Below are 21,995 nucleotides of genomic sequence, written 5' to 3'. Positions count from 1 at the left end.
ATGAGATACTGCCGTTATTCTAATTAGCACTGGAGACGATCTGTCTGTCAAAATAGCGCTGGGAGATTGGTCCGGTGAGGGCTGACCGGTTGCCGCGGGTGACGATAGCTCCGTTCTCGGTGGAGAAAGCGTCGGAGGGAAGACCCTGGATGTTCCAGTCACGCACGGCTGTGGCTTTGGAGAGGAAAGCAGCAAAACTGAAGCCTGGAGAGCACGGCACCTCCAACTCCTTAAACTAGAGGTCGAGAGAAAAGAAGAATGTATAGAAGAAAAAAAGTACAAAAGTAAAAATGTGAAAAATCGAGGGTTTGAGGGGGATAAATGTAACCTGTTTTATCCAGATGCCCGAGAGAAGTTCCTCTCTGTAGCTGGACAGGAACGGACCCATGTATGAAAGAAACGCAGCAGCCAGGAGACAGTCTCCAACTAGATATCCCATGTCCTTCTCTAGAGCCTGCATTAAGAAAAAAAAAAACATAATCTGTAGTCTTTGATCAGTTCCAACAACTGTGCATGTGTGTTTTGTGTGTATGTACCTCTACAGTCTTCTCCCAGCGTACTCTCTCTCCAGCCAGTCCAGACACCAGTTTGCCAGCTCGGTCCAGTTTAAGCTCCATGTCTTCAGACTTTTTCCTTAACTCTTCCTTTTGATTCAGCTTCTCACCGTACTGTGTTTGTAACTGGTTCAGTTTCTCTCCCACCTACAGACACACAAACGCACTTATCAGATGTGTGTAGTACAAGGTTGTAAATCTCTTAGGCTTATTCTCTCTCATGCATTAATAGTTCCACTGTAACATATTGTGGTCTGAACATCTTTCTCTTCTTTTTTACAAAATTCTCTAGAAATATGTATTTAAAACTCACATTCAAGCATTTACTATACCATATTTACACTAGTGATGGGAAGTTTGGATCATTTTAGTGACTCGGTTCTTTGAATCTCGTCGATTACAATGAATAAATCTTTTTTGAGTCATTTAGTTAATTTAGGTATTTTGATCAGAAATGAAATAAAATGTTACATTTTCAATGAACAAACTCCCAACACGTCGACATTCACACATTTTGGCTATAGTTCCAGTAATGAAAATATTACAGCGCAGCTAAGAACATATTATAATAAACAAAATGGGTAGCTCATATTGGTCATATCATCTGGTCCGAATTGTTCGTTCTTTTATCACGTGACTCCCATATACGCTATGCATTGTATTACACAGGAAACAGAATTGTGCAGTTCTTCTCATGACTTTTCTAGTCCGAGTTGCTTGTTTTTTTTAATCTATTGCACTGCATAGCGTCTATGGGAGTCACATGACAAAAGAACGAACGATTATGACTAAAAGACTCAAAGGTACCTTTCCTGTATATAACCTATGGAGGAATTGCAATGCTTCATTCATGCTAGGCCAGTAGAAAATAAATTAGTCACTCTCTGAGACGACTTGTTCTTCTGAGTCACATTAAAGACTTGTTCAAAAAGAACGAATCATTCACGAACGACCTATTATCAATTCACACCCGTTGCCTATTAAAAAGTTTCCTGACCTATGCTTTATATTTACATAAAAATATATTCAGCATAAACAGTAGTAAGCCATTTGAGACTCCACTGGGAAGAGATTAGGTTTCAATGTAGACTTTTCTGGCCATGTGCATTCCAAAAATTTTAAAACAGTAATGCATAAATATTATTGTGGGTAAATTCAATATATTTGACGAAATTATCATAAAGTGACATTTGTTCTCTCTAGGCTCAAAACACACTTACAGACCATTAATAATGAAATGCTTTCAAACACTAAGCAATTAAAAAGCAATTAGAGTTCAAATGCACATTTTTCTTTTTTAACTTGGTGTGAGCCTGTAGTGAAAACTATACTCGCGCTGACCTCTCTGAGTTTGGTCTGGGCTTCGGCCAATGAGGTCTGTTTCTCTTCCAACTGAGCCATGGCTTCCTGAAGCCTATTGCGCTTTGGCTCTACCACCCGATAGATACGGCCATATACCTGAGAAAAAATGCACACACACAAATGCCCAAGGCATGACACGTAGGTATGCAAAGATGAATTCATTTTAAAGATCATGCAGTGTTGGTATACACACTGTACATATGCAAAGTGGATTTCTTAATGAAACAATTGTCTGTGTGCTTGTGTGTGTGTGTGTGTGCGTGTGTGTGTGGTGAGGGGGGGTACTGGGTCTTACCTCCATGGCTCTGACCCACATGCAGAGAGACTTGGCTGCCAGCGAGACTTTGCCAATGATATCAGGTTGGAAGTCAGGCTGTGTGCAGTACTGGCCAATCCTCTTCAGCACACGGTCTGGTATGTTATCCTTATCAAAGTGCACCAGCTGTTTAATGAAGTTGGCTTCACCTATCACACACACAGAGAGTGGAATATAATGACGATGCTAATCCACTGATTTAAGTGTCATCGTCTTGGCAGCTCCAGAGTGTGTGTTTAAACATTTAAATGTACTTTCTAATTGATGATTACATTTCCACTGCCCATTGCTCACTACATGAGCATTGTTCGGCTCTCTTTATCCTTTTAAATCTCTATTATAATGAGTTCCTTTGGGTAAGTCTCCTTTACGTCCACTGGTTTCCTGGTCTCTCCATTAGCCAATAATCAACCAGTAAACGTGTGCTCTTTTTCTCTGCCTCTTACCAAGCTGTCTCTTAGCCTCAGCCCAGGTGGGTTCACATCCTCTTAAAATCATGACCGCCTGCATCACGGTCTCTACCAGTGCCGGGGGTCGACCATAGGACTTAATCTCGGTCATATCCTTCTTATTCAGGGATTCCAGGGCCTGCACAGAAAGTGAGGAAGTTACCAAGAGCACAGAAACAAGTGAGAATACAAATCCAGTCATCGTTTTTTTTTTACTTGGTACAAGGGAACTACACAGCCGGTGACTTTGAAGTGAGCCTACTGGCAGTAAATGCAATAACTAATTTTATCTGAAAAAATAAATTGCCAATCAATGCTTCCAAAATACATACACTAGCCAGTTTAATCAAAAACATCTGTACCCTTGTTTATTCATGCAATAATTCAATCAGCCAATCATGTGACAGCAGCACAATGCATAACTTCATGCAGACCTAGGCTAGGAGCTTGAGTTAAAAGTGATCTCAGTGACTTGGACCATGGAATGGCTGCTGGTGCCAGGCAAGCTCGTTTGAGAGTTTCAGAAATCTCCTGTTTCACACGCAACACTCTACAAAGTTTGTAGAGAATGACGCAAAAATCATCCAGCGCAGGCAGAAACACCTTGAGGTCTGAGGAGAGCCCAGGGTAATTAAAGCCGCCACGCTATATAACCACTGTGAGCAAAAAAAGCATGTCAGATTGCATATTGTGGATGAAAAAAATTAATCAGGTTCAACTCGTGTGAGTCATGAACAGGAACCTGAGACTACAGTGTGCACCAAACTGGACTTCAACAGGATACGCATCCTGTTTAGCACCATAAACCTGGAGCTGTGTTAGTTTATGCTCTGAGCTTTGGCCACACGAATGGCTAATTACAGTAGATAACTGCATTAATAACAACCAGGGGTGCAGGTGTTTCTATAAGAAATAGATAGTGTGTGTATACAGTATATTTACATTTACTAGTATTTTTAATAGCTTTTGTAATAACAGCTATAAGAAAACAAATGTGTTGTTTATGAAGCCCATACTTATTCGATGCACAATTAAATAATGACAGATTACATTGTATAATCCACTCATTAAGAAATTCGAATACCAAGCACTCCTTCCAGTATATAACACAAAGCAATATGAGCTAAGCTCCGTAGGGAAATGTTCATCTCATGAGTTATATAGCGGTCTAAAACGGGGCTGACCTTCATGGCCTCCTCCAGAGCAGGTAGGGCTTCATCAAGATCTCTCTGGGCATTATCGGTCATTGCCTTGCACTTTATCTCTTCTGCTGCAATCTTCTCACTGTGAGCAGCCACGGCCTATATGCGACCAATGGCACACACAAACACACAACCCATTCATTCAGGTTTTGAAAACCATGCCACACATGAAGAGAATCATTAACAAAATGGTACGGCAACAAAACAGAAATAAATACGCCTGCATGAATGTAATCACACACAGATGCACACAATATAGTTTGCGGTCTGCCAATCACCTTCTGCTGTTCATCTGCTTCTCTCTTCTGTTGTACGATGACGACCAGATACTCCTCGCACTGCTTCTGGAACTCGGCCACTTTCTTCTTGGCGTCTTCCAGTTCCACTGACATGGCCTCCACTTTACTGCGGGTCTCATCGATCTTAAACAAACCGTTCCTCAGTTTAGATACCTGCTCTCCAAGCTCGCTGCGCTTCTCAGCCAAGAGCCTAACAGAGTGTGTATGAGAGAGTGTGTGAGTGGAAGAGAGAGAGTTATAAAGACAAAAAAACAACAACATTAGTCCACAACCAATTTTCACTTCTTGATTATTCATATTTAATAACAAGTAGAAACAAGTACTTCTTATATCCAGACACAAGTTCAAGGTAGTTGGTGGGTGTGACATAGTTGGGCCTCTTGAGCTCCAGCTTCATCCTCTGAGAGAACTGGACTACTGACTGGTGCATAGTCACAAAGATACAAGCCACTTTGGTCTGGATCTGCAGGGCAGATAATATAACTGATATTAATTCAACTGATAAATCAGATTAAATGGTATCTGGGTCTCAGAGTGATAGCTGTCATAAGAAATAGGTTTCTGAAAATAATCAAGTACCTGGCTAATAAAATATCTGGAAAACAGCTCATGTGAGTCACAGTATGGATTTATGTCATGGCCCTTTTTTTTTAAGTCTAAACAAATATTTTAGCAAACTAAGAGGAATAAAGAGCCAATGTCACTTCTTTTCGGTGTTTATCTTGTCCAGCCAGTCCTATAGCAGCAATGCATAAGATTATGGAAGATACAGGCCAAGAAGTTCAGTTAATGTTTTTACGTAAATTTTTTAAATGAGGAATAAGGTTATCTCTGAGTGTGGCATGGATGTCGGTGCCAGCTGGTTTCAGAAACTGCTGATCTCCTTGGATTTTCACACATGAGAGTTTTAAACAGAATGGTGAGGAAAAAACATCCGGTGGAAAAAGCTTGTTGATGAATGGCGAGAAAGGTTCAAGATGACAGGTTTGAGGTCTACAATAACTCAAATACTTGGAGTCTTGGCGGAACAGAAAAACATCTCAGAACTCAGAACTTGTTCAACCTGAGGCAGATCCAGGGTTAGAACAGGGGTACACACCATCTTGTTTTACTCCTGTCAGCCAAGGACACAAACTCACAAATGAAAGCAGCTCTTAAAATGTATTTGCATGACTTTCTGCATTGTACTGCTGCCACATGATTAGCTCTGGGATACATTGATGTCATAACTAGATCTACAGGGATGGTGAGTAAATATTTTATATACTGTATGTTTTAATGAGCTGTTCAATAGGATCTGTGTGTGAGTGTTTGTTTGTTTTACCTCTTTCTGACTCCCCAGGGTGAGCCCATCCAAATATCTCTCAGCTACTTCTAATAAAGCATCTTGTGGCCACTCAGAGAACCAGTCTATAGTAGTGCAGTTCACCAACGCTGGGTATTGACGAATACGGTTCCTAGACACACAAAAACACATACACAAACAGACAGACACACACATGTACGCATTTACAAAATGTAAAAGCGCAGTGGTGTTTCACCTATTCCCCCTTTACTCGCTGTATGTAATTCTCCCTTTAGCCACCTTAAAATGTTCTACAATTACTAAAGAGGGAGATTGCGTGGTTATTAACTAATTTCACATAATTTCCTTCCCTATACACAGCCTACATTCCGCGCTCCATTCACAGGTCATCCAGTGTTCATTTGCTGATTTGTCATGCATGATTATGCTGCCTTTTGGGCCAATAGTTGCCATTAAAGTGCTACCATGGTAATAAACCCACCAATTACAAATAAGGCCATTTGGCCCGAGCCAGAGCTTGATTCAGATCCTGTCATTTTTAATTAGGTGTGACCCCAGGGTCACTTGACACAAGCCACCTCGTTATGCTGACAAGGGATGCAAATCGCTGATTAAAGAGGGAGAGGGAAAGAGGGAGCACAAGAGAATAATAAGGGAGAAAGAGAGACAGATAGAGAGTTTTTGATGAATATAAAACCCAAGTGAAGGCAGTATGTAATGAGAAGACTAGAAAGGAAGGTCAGGACCGGGCAACTCCTAGCACTCATCCTGACTATTGATGAAGATCTCAGGATGACAGGTGAGGTAGAAGTGGTTCTCTGTCTGGCTCAGTAAATTGCTTTCACTTTGTCGGAGACTAACTCTCCCAGTCGGACTGAATATCAGTGCAATGATTTCTGCACTGTGAAACTCATGAAAATGAAATAATAAGATGGCTGCAGGGCTCGCTTTGAGTTCTCTCTGAATGCAGCATTGAATCAGAAAACTATAGCAATAACCAAAATTGGACCTGCAGAAATCATTTCAGTATTTATTATTATCATTATAGGTAAGGTGTGTGATTTGATTTCAGGACCAGGCTACTCAGGAAATGCTGACCGAATTTCACCCATTCAATCAATTTGGTCCAATTCCATTCAAGCATTTGAGACATTCATTCCATAAAGTAGTATCTGGTTAGGATGGAGGCAGCAGTAGTTTCTTGTTTTCTCTCAGTTTATTCAATGCGCTCAATATGTATCTTTCTGTTGCGGGAGATAAATACCTGAAAGGGTCTCCTACAGGACTCATGCACAGCACTATGTGTAGGTTGTTTCTCACACGCTCGATCAAATAATTAAAAATGGAGTCTGGAGTCTCGGGCACGCTGTCCTTCCTGGCACACTCACTTAGAGCATTCTGGATCTGCAGAATAGAAATATAACGGCACTATCAACAAACACGTCCACACACATACACACACACACACACAACACACTAGTTATGTTTATTCAGTGGTAGAAGCACCTCGTCGAATTCATCCGGCTTGTACAGGTTGGGGACTTCTCCAGAACTGAGGATGTTGTTTATGTCTTCTAAAAAAGACTCGTCCACGATCTGAGTATCATTAAACAGGAAGACAGTGGGCTTGTTGTCCACTCCAGTCAGCCTGTACAGCTTCTTAATGTCTGCATTAGACACAGCAATTATATTTAGGCAATTACAAAAAGAACTCAAAATGCTTCATTAACTTCATCGTGTTTGTAGTCTTCTGTTGATTTGTTGAAATTAAAGGTCAGAAAGATTCATTAGGAATATTAAAAACTTTATTTTACTGCAGTGGAAAATAGATTCGGTTCAATCAATTTTACCAACCTGAGTGATAGGAAAGAGGCAGATATTAATACCGATTTTGTTGATTTAGGTGTAGCAGAGTAGTTAATTAATTCTGTTAGAAAGTCCCTTAGGGAACAGATGGGTCAGGAAATTGGTAGGAGTCATAATTATTAGGCTTCATAAGGGACCACCTATGGATATACACACAAATTTCCAGTTTTTAACTGGATAATATATTGACTCAAAAGAGAAGCGGCTTTGCTGGCATGTCAGTAGAAATATTACAGAGAAGAGGAAGACAGTTCCCTGTATTAAGTACGATCCACTGCATCAGTAAAAAAGAACCGGTTAGGTTGACGTTTAAAAATGTTAAAAAAATTAAAAACACTTGTATTTTTACTCTAAAGAATGCACACGTATAAGGCTGTTTTTCTTTATTAATCATAGTGAAACATATAGTGCATTCCTGTATAATTATTATTTAATTTAATTCAATATGAATTATTCTTCATATAGAATTAAATTACACTACATCGAATACATTAAAATAAAGAAATGGGAACATATGTTTTTTTCTGTGAAAAGCTGCAAAGTGCCTAAAGGTATGATTTAAAAAATGGCTGTTTATGTAACGACCTCAGCAGCAACCTCAAGTCCCTCTCGTCTGTTCCAACCACTCAGCAATCAGCATCACCAATATACTAATCACCAGCCTGATCATCTGTCATAATTTGCGCCTAATTCTCACTGGTTCATGCATTCAGTTAGATGTTTTTATATTAGCATGATTCATAGATGACTGCCTGGCTTCACAAACAAAAAACATTCTGTTTAGGTACAGTACAGATCAAAAGTCAAATCAAAATGTTGCCAAAAATTAGAGCCAAAAAAAACAAAAGTCCTGGAGAGCAATTTTTCAACACTACATTAAAATACAAGCAGTGCTACTCTTTGGAAGCAAAATACAGTATAAAGAAATGACGAGAGGCTCATTATTTTGTTCAGTACAGTATATGTGTAAATGTGTTGTGTGTTAGATAACTCATGTCTGCCAGGATTTTTTTTCAATAACAGCAAGACAGGTCGTACTTTATTTATTATAATTTCTAGGAAATTTACATACTATCTGCTAACAAAAAAAAATACATTTGGACACAGTACTTCTCAAGCACCCTTATTACAATTGTTTTGGTTAGTGATTACATACAGTGCGGCAAAAAAGTATTTAGTCAGCCACCAATTGTGCAAGTTCTCCCACTTAAAAAAGATAAGAGAGCCTTGTAGGTAAAAACCTCAACTATGAGAGACAAATTAAGAAAAAAAAAAATCCAGAAAATTACATTTTTTTATCTAAAAAAAAAAAAAAAAAACTCACACTCAAAAAGTCACACTCCAAACTCCACTATGGCCAAGACCAAAGAGCTGTCAAAGGACACCAGAACCTGCACCAGGCAGCTTGGTGTGAAGATCAACTGTGTGAGCAATTATTAGAAAATGGAAGACATACAAGACCATTGATAATTTCCCTCAATTTGGGGCTCCATGCAAGATTTCACTCTGTGGGGTCAAAATAATCACAACAACCGTGAGCAAAAATCCCAGAACCACACGATGGAACCTAGTAAATGACCTGCAGAGAGCTGGGACCAAAGTAACAAAGGCTACCATCAGTAACTCCATCAGGGACTCAAATACTGCAGTGCCAGACATGTGCCCCTGCTTAAGCCAGTACATGTCCAAGCCCGTCTGAAGTTTGCTAGAGAGCATTTGGATGATCCAGAAGAGGATTGGGAGAATGTCATATGATCAGATGAAACCAAACTAGAATTCATGTTTGGAGGAGAAAGAATGCTGAGTTGCATCCAAAGGACACCATACCTACTGTGAAGCATGGGGGTGGAAACATCATGCTTTGGAGCTGTTATTCTGCAAAGGAACCAGGACAACTGATCCGTGTAAAGGAAAGACTGAATGGGGCCATGTATCGTAAGATTTTGAGTGAAAACCTACTTCCATCAGCAAGTGCATTGAAGATGAAACGTGGCTGGGTCTTTCAGCATGATAATGATTCCAAACACACCGCCCGGGCAACGAAAGAGTGACTTTGTAAGAAGCATTTCAAGGTCCTGGACTGGCCTAGCCAGTCTCCAGATCTCAACCCTGTAGAAAATCTTTGGAGGGAGTTAAAAGTCCGTGTTGCCTGTCATTGTCAACAAAGGGTATATAACAAAGTATTGAGATGAAATTTTGTTATTGACCAAATACTTATTTTCCACCATAATTTGCAAAAAAATTCTTTAAAAATCCTACAATGTGATTTTCTGTTTTTTTTTTTTTTTTTATAATTTTTTTATATTATTTTGTCTCTCATAGTTGAAGTATACCTACGATAAAAATGACAGGCCTCTTTCATCTTTTTAAGTGGGAGAACTTGCACAATTGGTGGCTGACCAAATACGTTTTTGCCCCACTGTATATGCTCTGTTTATACCACATAAACAATAATTCAGCAATAAAAAAAAGGGTTTTCAATGTAAAAAATGAAGAATTTTGGAGAAGTCAGGATGTCTAACCTAATCTGGACGTCCTAAACTACAAGAGCTTACCTTCTCTAAACTCTTGCTTGCGATACTGCTTGGTAACCTCTACTTGAAACAACAGGTAGTCACAGATATAAGTGGCCAGTTTGGTGAGGCTCTGCCTACCAGATCCTCCAATTCCAACCAAGAGCATATTTCCTCGTGGCTGACTAATCACACGCATCACCCGTGTAACTGAAAGAACAAAGATGTATTAGTACGAGCATTCACAATAAATCAAACACGCTAATATAAATAATTACCAAATAAGCACATTAACTTATTGACATATAAACACACTCATGAGCGTAGAAATCTAATCTCATCATCAATCAGTACTGAATACTGAAACAAGTCCATTTGATGGGTTTAATGGTCTGCACTGAGCTGAGAGTGATGCGCCTAATCCTATACCCCTGTGTTTAATATGCTACTTAATTCAGTGGACTGTGTATGCGCTGAGCCAAGTTTGTACCCAGTGTTGAGTGGCACAGACTGATTACACACTGTGTTTTGGGACTGGACACATAATTGTTTACCCTCTTGTGGGGTTTGTAATATAATTGCATCCTTTATATTAAGATGGAGAAGAGCAATTATTCAAGTAGCAAGGGATCACAAGACTTACTTTACCCTGAACCACTGTAGTCTAGTCTGGCTCTACACACTGGTATTTTCACTTTAACTTGTTTGATAAATAGGACACTTTTTGCAGTCAAGGGCTACTCATGTATTAAAATACCATTGCACTGGCTACTCTGGCTACTAATGCATTGGACAGCAAGATACTTGATACTCAAACAGTGAACATAACCTGGTCTAGTTACTCATGAACTGGTACTGGATTACTGGTTAATCATGCATTAAACTACTCAAACACTTAACTAGTGATTCATGAACTGGACTAGCTATTCATATAACTGGGATACAGTAGTTATTCTTAGAATGGGTTTGCTTCCTACAGTATACTGTAGACTGGGCGATCTATCTCTATCTATAAAGTGGTTGTTATAATTTTTTATTTTGTCTTTCTACTGTAGTTTTCTGTCACATTAATTCCATGCTCTTAACATGCTTCTTTGTTTACTTTCAAATCACCACCTCCCTTTCTTTTGCTTCTTCTTTTTCCTGATCACACCCACTTTCTGTTTGGTTTAGTATTTATTTCCCCTCTGAACGCTCATGCCTTGCCAGATTGTCCTTCATTACTTTTGTGGCCTTCAGGTCATCTGGCTAGAACTCTACCGTTATCTATGCCTGTGAGGTCTGGTGATTTTATGATTGTGTTTTATCATGTTGACCACGTTGTGTCATATTTGTGAAGAAAAGATTGCATCAAGTACAATGACTCATGTGGATTTATCTTGGAGAAATATATCCTTAAGACTCTGTTATTCGAATTAACAGAAAAGCCTGTAAATAAATTACATCCTTTAACTGCTGTGAGTACGATACAGTGGTGCAAGTAGGCTACTTATAGGGAGGACTAGTTACTCTTAGATTGGATTATTTGTATATACAGTGGTTATTCTTAAAGCTGGCTACTGTACTTAGAGACTGAGCTAACTTATCACAGACTGGGATACTGTAGCTACTCATAAACTGATATCTATTAACAGACTTGGCTAGCTATCCATAAACTGAACTAGCTACTCGTAGACTTGACTATAAAACTTTTTAGAGACTGAGCTGGATATTCACAGACTGGAGTATTTCTACTAGTATGTTTTAACTTTTGTGACTTATGAGATGCACTGGAGCTGACCATGCTCAATAGCATCTCTGAAGAGCACCAAACTCATTGGGATAACTCCAGGTGTGAGGTTGTAGTCCTCCAGTTGAGACTCGATAAAACTTTTCAGAGCTTTAAAGTCCAGCAAGTCTTCATACACATGAGGCTCCCTTAGGAAATCCCCTACAAACAAACAAACAAACAAACAAACAAAAAACAAATATATACATAATAAACACTATACTGTGTGAGTTTTATATGAGTACAATATTCATTCCTGCTGTACTTTATACTGTACTTTAAAGGTACATTAGTTTTAAAGTTGCAACTGTTAACAGTTCATATGTAAAATCTTAATCCAGGTGCCAGGAAATGCTCATTTTCCATATAGGAGGACAGTTTTCATGTGTAGTGATATCATACCATTAGTAACATTTTGTAAAAATCTAAAACAATGGTAGCATCTTTTTAAGCTTTCTATCCACTGAGTAAGAATGGATTTACCTGGTTCATGGCTTAACAGAACTTTTTCAGAGATGTCTTAACTTGTCAAACTTGCTTGGAATTTTTTTTACATATATGAGACTGTTAATTAACAGATTATTAATATTTTGTATATGTGCATTTTTATTTAATCTATTATTGACCCATAAAAATCAAACGTCGCAAAAAGAGATCCATACTGGCAACACAGTATAGCTTAATGAATAATTTCAAAAAACGAACCGCTTATAGGTTAGTTATAAGCGCTTATATGTCCTGCAGTGTGTGTTAACGAAGTAGGTTTCAGACATTGTGAGACAAAATTCTTGCATTCTTATTATTTTTGATCAGAGAAACAAACGAAAATAACCATAAGGTCACATGATCATTTGTATTGGTGATATCGGTTCTTTCTCTGTGCTCCATTTAAAAATTTTTTGCTCGGTCATGTTTGTATAAGAAATTGGAACAAAATTCAGTTCATGATATTGCTTAAGTTGAGCTGAAAAAAGGACTTGTCCTTCTACATACAGTACAGTATATTATATGTATGATCTTGACCCCTATAATATACATATTAAAACATAAAACATAAAACATATAACATTTACAAAAAAATTATTAAAATGCCCTATAATTACAAAAATAAAATATTCTATTTTAAAAATCACCTTCTTATTTAGTTTGATTAGGTTCTATCTGCAAATCAGTGTTTGAGATGTACACCTGGGGGCCAATCAGCATTAACTTGTCTGAAATTTAACACTGGCAAACCTTACTATTAACTATTATATTTAAGGAATTGTCGAAAACTGGTAAGGATGCCAGCTACAGCGAGAGGATTTATATATATATATATATTACAAAATCTTGCTTAAACTTGTGATTTTTTCATAACAGGTACAATAATGGTTAGAAAGCAATTTGGTAATTATGTAGAGCTTAAAGGTAGCAGATGGCAATTATGTCACTTAAATTGAAATATTACAAAAACAGATTTTTTCTTCATGATGCCAGTGGCTATAAACATTTTAGCAACCTGGTGTTAATTCTACAATGCTATCGTAATGTTACATCAAAAACATGAGGTAACTACAGAAGTAACATCACACATATTAATGAGCTCCTTGGACGAAGATATTTTCACAATGTACCAAGCTCAAATTCTGAACAACGTGTTTTTGGAAGTTTGAACATAAGTTCAGTTTAATTTAAGTTTGAACTTGATTTCACCCCAGCTTTAAAGACATTTAAAAGACATTTGTTTATGCTTTTACCCATTTGTAAACTCTTGAATAGAGCTTACCAAATATAGGTGGTTCTTTGTTGGGACAGATGTTGTGGTAAGTGAGATCGAACAAGGAGCCCAATTTCTCAGTCAACAGCCCAACAAATGCTTCCATGTCTGCTTGATCCACCAGCCGATCTGAAAACACCCTTTGCACAGACACAATAAGTAATCAACTGAAAGCTGACATGTATAGCTGCAAGTACATACATGTGTTTACACATTTTTGACATAATTACCTAAAGCACTCATGTATCCAAAGGCGCGTGATGCTCTGTTTGGTGTCATGAAAGTCCCTATGAGCTCGAAGTAGGCCTTGGAAAACCTGCAAAGAGAAAATGAGAACATTAGGATGACATATTAAAATAACACTAAACACATAAAAAGAAATAAATATGATAACCTCCCAAGCAGCTAACCTGATTTCTGAAATCTATGCATGCTTATAAAGTAATTCATATTTCACCTTGGAGATGTCTCTGAGGTTGAAGAGGTAGTGTATTTTAGCAGGAGTGGGTAAGAAGCGTGCAGTGATGGCGTAGTACAACTCCAGAGTAGCCTGAGTTAGAACATTTCCTATGGGCTTCAGCTCTTCTTCAAACTCCTGTAGCTTCTGTTTTATCATTGTTCCATAGATACGCTTGATCTGAGAGTCCTAGAGGCAGTGAAAAGAGGGTGGTGGAGATCGGTGAGACACATAAAAAGGAAGCAAAAGAACAAAATGAAAATAACACATTAAAAAAATAAACAGAGAGTGGTAGAGACATACAGTATGAGAGAGTAAGAGAGAATGATGGGTAGCGGGAAAGAGATCGAAAAAGGATACATAAGATGAGGGAATAGAAAATATTAAGTATTATATTTATATATATATATATATATATATATATATATATATATATATATATATATATATATAAAGTATTGAAATAACAGAAAAGAAAATGAAGTAATGTTGGAAACAAGCTAAATGATACAGATAACAGCATATGGTAAGGCAGAGGGACGAATTAGAAAATGTTAGATGAGCATAAATGTTAAACGGGATGGTTATGTGTGTGCGTGTTGTAGTTGAGTGGGCTTTCAGATTGCATGAGCTGAGCAGCAATCAGTCGGTCAGGAGTCTTTTTAAGCATTCTGCCAAATCAAGCAGCCTCCAGTGTTCCTACTCTTATCATTATCATCATTTTTATTGCAATTCTACCAGAGCCAGAGACACTGAGAATGATAATGAGCAAAATATAATATCAACATATCAACAGCCAGGATGCGGACACACACAGGCTTAATTCACAACACATATGTCACACGGTAACCCTTTTCATGTTTTCAGACTGCCCCTGTTTTAGATGGGCAAGAACAAGTTAATTAGGACTTTTTCTGTTATATATTAAATCAAAGGCATTAGTGTGGAGTTTCATGTAGAAGCTCACGCACCGCCGGGAATGTCATGTTGATCAGACTGAAGCGGCTCTGCAGGCGGCCTGAAATGCGAGTCCTCCCTCCACCAGGAGGCCCCATGGAGGAAAGCAGGAACATGTCCTTAAACAGAGGAACAAAAGAGAGCAGATGGAGTCAGAATGGATACGCTGTCTTTAAACACCCCAGCCAGATGATATTTTCCAGCTTCCTTAATTATCAGCTTCCTACCAACGTAAACCAAATAAACAACAACTCCCTGAACTGTAATTTCACAATCTTTGTTAAAAGGTTTCACCTTTTAGCTGTAGTATTGATAAAAATCTGTATTTTGCATCTCCTTGCAAAATAGGTGGAAATTAAATATTTTTAAGGGAAAAATATGTTTTAAATTTTTTTTAAAATTGTTTTTACAATTAGTGTTTTAGCCATAACTTATTGTCTTTTGTGTGTCTAGCAATACAGCAGTGAGAATAATTAAACAGCAGACATTTTTCAAAATTGATTTGCATCAAAACGTTGTGAGACAACTTTTTTGATTATGATTCGGAAGAAATGAAAAATGCTTTGGGAGCTACCAAATAAAAATAAATAATAAAAACATCTTTCTCTGCCTTCTATCCCACTACGCAGCATCACTCCCTGCTCTCTTACCTTAACACACTTTTGCGTTTGTTTCTGCCTGTCGTACCAGAAGCCATAGTCAATCCAAAGTCGGAGAAGCTCCAGAGGGGGCTGAGAACCAAAGTCGTCCACTGCTGGCATGTTTAGATCATCCAGGAAAACCGCCATCTTCTTCCCTCCAACAGGTACATACACACCTTTCGTGCGTTTCTCCACTCGAGTCTCTATGATTGCCTGGACATTGTTCGAGGTGGTCTAATAGACAGACATACAAAGAGTTAATCCCGTCACACTGAGCCACGTTCCCGCTATATCTGCAAAAAAATTGTGTGAATGCAGTAGAAACTAGTAAGGACATAGTATTGTCTCTTTGGACAACCAAGCTTTTTTTGGACATATAAAAACCCAGGGAGGAAGTAAAGCAGGACGCATGAAGAACTATTTCCTTGCCATGTTGTAGAAAACTGCATTAAGCTCATATTAAGTTCTTCTTGAGCTTGTGTCGCGCTCAGAGTGTTTATATACATAATTTAATATAACTACTGGATCAAATTTCTCATACATGGTGAAAAGCACTTCATGTGTAATGGGGTTTATTCTAGGTACTAGTGATGGGAAGTTTGGATCATTTTAGTGACTCGGTTCTTTGAGTCTCGTTTACCAAAATCTTTTTTTAAATCATTTAGTTAATTTTTTTCTTTTAAACAGAAATAAAATAAAATGTAACATTTCAACACGTCTACATACACAAATTTTGGCTATAGTTCCAGTAGTTAAAATATTACAGCGCATATTAACATATTATAATAAACAGAATGAGTAGCTCATCTCTCATATGCTATGCAGAGCAAAAGATTCAAAAGAACGAACAACGCGGACTAGAAGACTCATGAGAAGAATTGCTCAATTCTCTTTCCTGTGTACTGCACTGCATAGCGTCTATGGTAGTCACATGACAAAAGAACAAGCGATTCGGACCAGAAGACTTAAAGGTGACTACCCAATTCTTTTTCCTGTACATCTGAGATTTTGCGATGCTTTGCGCATGCGCGCCCAGGAGAAAATGAACGAATCACTCTCCCTGAGACGCTTCGTTCTTCTGAGTCACGTTAAAGACTCGTTCAAAAACAACGAATCGTTCATGTACGACCCATCACTACTAGGTACCTGCTGGAAGGAAATGACGTTGTAAGGGTGTAATACTGTAAGAACCTGGTACAGTAAAAGCGTGGTGCGATCTGATTAGACATCGTAATAAATAATAAGTTCGGTCTCCTGGTGATTATGTGATTGATAGAAAATTAGTGACAACCTGGCAGACGTATTGAGAACCTAACAGGGACATGGCTAGGAAGTAGTATGAACTTGATAAACTTAATGAACTTGATAAGTGCACATTTTTCCATTTCGACCATGTTCTGGCTACTTTCTTTAAAGTTTTTCGGACTCTGTGGGAACATTATGGTCTTCATCACATCGAAGTGTGACGGCCCCCTTAAGCTATGATTCAAACAAGCTCAAGATTCTGAAAAGATTTGGTGGTCATAAGAAAGACACAGCAGAAGAGAAACACAAAGAGGAAGTGGTGGATGGTCATGATATCAGATGACAGAGCTATAATCATATCAATATTTGAATAATCATATCATTAATAATAATAATAATAAAAAGAAGAATCAGTAGCTTGACAATGAAATTATTGAGGCTGCACAATGTATTATATCATGAGCTCTCATTTCATTACTGCAGATGAAATGTAATGGATTTTTACGCTGCATAATTATGTAACATGACTGTCACTGCTAAGAGAAAGCTCTAGGTGAAAAAGAAAAACAGCCTCCAGGCTCACTTATTCATATTATTCTGTGTATTTATTTATTTTGAATCATTGGTTGTCGCACATGGCTCCACAAAAGTCTAAAACAATCCACCATAAGACATTTATTAAAACACACAAGTAATATGATACGAGCGGCCAAATAACCCTGTCATTGATGCCTTTGTATTTTTGAAAGACAGCACTGCTAGCCCATTTATACCCCACTACCACTCTTGCACAGAGCCTGAGCAACAGTAAGCTGAGATTGGACGGATATATAATAATGATAATAATAACAATTGATGATGATGACTCAAATAGAGAAAGAGGGCTGCGACTATAGATTGTGCTTCCTGGATAAAAGCTGCCACAAGTGCTGCCTTCAGGCTGAGCTGTAACGAATAGCAGCTGAGTCAGCTAATTGCAGCTGGAGGAGAGGAGGACAAGGAGAATAGACACAGCGCAATTTGACATCCACTATCTTTTTAAAGCGCAGACCAGGCTCTGAGGTGAGATGACATAGAAAGTTAAGATCTGAGGACTGTCTGAAACAAGGACAAACAGCAGCACGCAGGAAAATGTAGGTCTCATGGTAAAAGACGTTTCAACAAATAGCTACCTTTATCATATCACTGCTGTAGGGCTGATGTGTTTTCAGGAGGAATAGATGGAGAAATAATTAAGTGGATTTCGAAGAATGGTGGGGTACCTGAGAGGACATATTGATTGTAAGCATGGTCCATTTGGACAGATCCAGGCCTTGAAGAACACTCTGGGCCACTGAGGTCTTCCCTGTTCCCACAGGACCTGTCAGCAACACTGGGTACTGGCCACAAATGAGAGCATTCACTAGGAAATTGTATCGCACTGTGTCCACAGTAGGAACCATGATCTTATAGAATGGAGCACTGCAGAGAGACAGAGACAGAGAGACAGAGAGAGAAAGATCTGGGGTGAGGTAATTGTCAGGTTGGTTCTTGCTAAATTTTTCCTTATGAAAGTCCTGCCTTAGACAGAGAAAGATGGAACAGAACAGAAAGAGAGAGACGAAAGTTGGAAAACTTAGTATAAGAGAAGCAGAAATCCTAAAAATATATATAAAAAAACATGAGCAGAAAAGTAAAGGAAAGAGTACAGAGGTATCAAAGAAACAGAGGGAGAGAAATAATGTGAGGAAGGAGCAGAGGTGGTGCAAGGAAAAAAGTGTAAGGTGTGAGTACAGAAAAAGAAGAATCAGGCAATGGAGGTGAAAACCTTCAGATTGTTGAGGGGTTGAAAATTGAAATATATAATAAGTTAGAAAGAACAAGCAGATATTAGAACTAGCAGTGGGCAAGGTATGGAACACAGAATGGAGAGGCAAAAGGACAGAGGGTGATGAAAGACATAAAAGGCAGAATACGAGAATGAGAGAGAGAGATAGAGAGAGAGAGAGAGAGAGAGAGAGAGAGAGAGAGAGAGAAAGAGATCAAGTAATTAAGAAACCCAGTATATGAATAGAGTAGATGAGTCATAAGCCTGGGCAGGTAGCCATTGAGGAGGTGTGCAGGTGGCAACACCTCGTGGGTTTGGAAACGCAGAGAAACACAAGGTCATACAGACACTTACTTGGAGTTATAACGCCAGCCTTTCGGCAGCTTGTCCTCAAATGATGACCAGGTTTTGTTCTTAGTGTCAACATAGTATTCATAGATGGTTTCCTGACCAAGATATTGATAAAATACAGTATGATTTAGCAGTGAGTATATTAACAGTGCTTTTACTTTTTAGTGTTTTTTTTTTACTTTTAAGAAAAACGCTTTGTATGGTTTGAGCTTACAGTATGTACTGTAAAATAACACCTTATTTGGAAAAGTGCCGTCCATCTCTCTTAGGAAGCTGTCCATCTTCTTGCGTCCAGCTTCATCCACGGACGCGCAAACAGACCAGATCAAGCTGAAGACGAACCAGAGCTCGATCATGCGTCCGTACTTCTCTGTGTCATCTGGGTTCAGCTGGAGGGGAAGAGAAAACTTGTACATGTTGAAACTGTTAATGCTTTGTGATTTGTTTTTTTTAGGTTCATGACACTCAAATCCAATCACTACTGATGATTTCCTCTGTTGCATAACATCTCATTATGGAAGATTGCACTTGAACACAGTTCCCTATTGTGTGGCTTGGGATGTAGCCAAACAAATACGCCTGGATATAATTCTTACAACAAAGCGTGGAATATAAATGATTGTCAGGCCGCCAAATGGACATCACATGACAGCTAGCAACCAGAGGAATGTGAAAGCTATTACATGCTACCTCCATTGCAGGTCAAACTAACTGACTGCATTTATTTTAGTTTTTTTTTTTTTTTTAATCTCTGTGTGTATAAAAGTCGTCCTACAAGATAACCTGCCCCCCTGCTGTTATACCCCTATTTCATCTATGCGGTTTGACGCAGAAAGATGGAAACCTAAACACAGCGCCAAAACTCGCGGTGAATCATGATGAACCGTACTTACGGCAAACGCGCAATACCGCTAGGTGAGATAGGTGTATTAGTAGTTAACAGATTATGGGCCAAACTTGGCTGAGTGATGATGGTAGAATAATTATAAAGGCGCTGACTAAAACAACATGCATGAGGAATCACAAAGGAGCTTTCATTTTCTGCAATGGAAAAGTACTCGAACTAGTTACTTTTATCAGAAAGTAACGCTGTAATGTAACTGATTACTTTTTAACGACAGTAATTTAATTAGTAATAATACATTGTAATGGAATTAGTTACTTTAAAAAGTAACATCCCTCACACTGAGTATAACACACAAAGGGGAAAAAGCTCCATCCTCTTACTTCTTAGTGTATGACCTCACAGAGGCCCATGGTTAAAAAGTGTCCCTGTGATTGATAGGGGGAGAGGAAGTATGCCACCATCCGTTCCCTGAGAGCATGACCGATTTTACTTCCTTGGACTCCTGACTCTGGACGGCGGTGATTTTAATTTCCAACTTATTCCCCGTCGTGCCACTCGGAAGCACTTTTCTCTTTTTTTCTGTGGTTAGTTTAAATTGATACACTTGTTTTAGATCTAGAAATGATCTCACCCCATTTTCAGGACTCGCTAAGGAGTCGTAGAGTCTGCAGAGAGAGACGACTCCGTTCAGCTCAGTGATCGGTACCAGCTCCTTACAGTGAGTCTTCCTGAAGCTTATAGTCTTTTCTATGTACGTGGCAAACAGGCGCTTCAGATGTCCTACCTCTACCTATATAGAGAGCGAGAGACAGAAACCACGGGGTGTCTCACACTGACGAAGACACTCATCATATAGCTTTTAGTCAAACTAATGAGGATAGCATAATGGCATCTTTTCTTTTTTAACCTTCTGCCGCTTGTCGAGCCACGACTGAACATAGGGCTGCCATCCAAGGTCTGAGTAATCATTATACACCATCCCGCAGCGGGACACTGTCGCAGGAGACGCCACAGCCAGATCCTCCACCTCAAACAACAGGGACACCTACAGTACAGACACACACACACACACACACAGACACACACACACACACATAATAATAATGAAACCAGCTTTTTTTGGTCAACTAGTTATTTTTTAACATTTATTTAGAAACTCTTTTATGCTAATCTTTAGCACATTCATATTGTATGAACCATTTCTACGACTAATATAATTTTTTACATGCTCCACATACTGGCAGAAAATGGTCCATAATGGGAATCTCATTATAGGTAGTCGGTAAATCTTAAAGCACGGTATGTCATGAATTCCCTCATGTGCAAAGCTCTAAGTTTGCATGATTTATTCTTATGGACATGGGTCTACTTTTCCAGTGGGAAGAATTTGTGATTACGTCTAATCAATGCATTCGGGTAAGTCTAATTGCGCATAGATACCAGATGTTCATGAAAGTGTAAAAGTAACCCGAATTACTTTTTAATTTGTATTGCTCCAGTACTTAAAAGTTTCAGCTGAGGGGAAGAAAAAGACTCTTTTTTTTTATATCAAAGGAAGACAAAGGAGTTTTTCTTTTGATATAAGGTGGCTGAGTTACTCTCTGACAAGCCTGAGATAGATGCGACACGCCTGAGATGTGATTTCATACCTGTTCAGGCATGGAAATTCTCTCTCCGTTGATTAGCGTGAGAACTTTATTGTCGTCCATCACCGAGTTCATGCTTTCGATCCACAAAGTATCCACTGGACCGTCAAACACGATCCATTTCTCGTCCGGCTTCTCGTCTGAGCTCGGTGACGTGAGAGAGACAGGGGGAGGCGGTTAGGAAGCAAAGCCAACAGATAACGTGCATTAAATCTGTGTGTGTGTGTGTGTGTCTGTCTGTTTGGGGCTGTCTTTTTCTCAGTTTTTATCATTTACTATCATAAATATAGACAAATGGATCGGTAAACATGCCTTGCTATGTTTAATTTTCTCTCTGTCTCTTTTAATTTCTTTTCTCACAAACTTGCGGCCCTTTTGTAGATTATGTTCTGTTAGGCTTTCTAGCTTTCTTCCTTTCCCTTCATCTAGGCATGTGTGTCTCATTTACAACCCCACAACAACAACCACAACACAGCCTGGTCTTTCTGTCTTATACACACAAAGACTCTCTCTCTCACACACACTCACACACTCACACACACACTCACTCACACACAAACACACATACACACTCACACACACACACACACACACACACACACACACACACACACACACACTCACACGCAGACTGACTGACTGGGTAAGCA

The 21,995-nt window shown here is 38.8% G+C and overlaps 1 protein-coding gene across 1 annotated transcript in view; it reads right to left on the bottom strand.

Annotated features, from left to right (window-relative positions):
- Nucleotides 1-21,995, bottom strand: part of dnah2 (dynein, axonemal, heavy chain 2) — a 153,301-nt gene that overhangs the window by 31,722 nt on the left and 99,584 nt on the right. Inside the window, exons 43-67 of the mRNA XM_053485050.1 lie at nt 21,349-21,485; nt 20,607-20,744; nt 20,331-20,489; nt 19,089-19,241; nt 18,856-18,947; nt 17,957-18,155; nt 15,459-15,683; nt 14,823-14,927; nt 13,852-14,040; nt 13,625-13,710; nt 13,404-13,534; nt 11,648-11,797; nt 9,910-10,077; nt 6,995-7,155; nt 6,753-6,892; nt 5,507-5,639; nt 4,506-4,645; nt 4,162-4,372; nt 3,866-3,982; nt 2,679-2,820; nt 2,212-2,381; nt 1,896-2,012; nt 537-701; nt 329-454; nt 87-235 (exon numbers count right to left, since the gene is read on the bottom strand). Of these exons, the coding sequence (XP_053341025.1) occupies nt 87-235; nt 329-454; nt 537-701; nt 1,896-2,012; nt 2,212-2,381; nt 2,679-2,820; nt 3,866-3,982; nt 4,162-4,372; nt 4,506-4,645; nt 5,507-5,639; nt 6,753-6,892; nt 6,995-7,155; nt 9,910-10,077; nt 11,648-11,797; nt 13,404-13,534; nt 13,625-13,710; nt 13,852-14,040; nt 14,823-14,927; nt 15,459-15,683; nt 17,957-18,155; nt 18,856-18,947; nt 19,089-19,241; nt 20,331-20,489; nt 20,607-20,744; nt 21,349-21,485 (3,703 nt within the window). The remainder of the gene's footprint in view (nt 1-86; nt 236-328; nt 455-536; nt 702-1,895; nt 2,013-2,211; nt 2,382-2,678; nt 2,821-3,865; nt 3,983-4,161; nt 4,373-4,505; nt 4,646-5,506; nt 5,640-6,752; nt 6,893-6,994; nt 7,156-9,909; nt 10,078-11,647; nt 11,798-13,403; nt 13,535-13,624; nt 13,711-13,851; nt 14,041-14,822; nt 14,928-15,458; nt 15,684-17,956; nt 18,156-18,855; nt 18,948-19,088; nt 19,242-20,330; nt 20,490-20,606; nt 20,745-21,348; nt 21,486-21,995) is intronic.

This window comes from Clarias gariepinus, chromosome 1 (assembly GCF_024256425.1).
Source record: "Clarias gariepinus isolate MV-2021 ecotype Netherlands chromosome 1, CGAR_prim_01v2, whole genome shotgun sequence".
Lineage (NCBI taxonomy): Eukaryota > Metazoa > Chordata > Actinopteri > Siluriformes > Clariidae > Clarias > Clarias gariepinus.
Note: the sequence above shows the minus strand (reverse complement) of the source record. Positions and strands in the feature narration are given on the sequence as shown.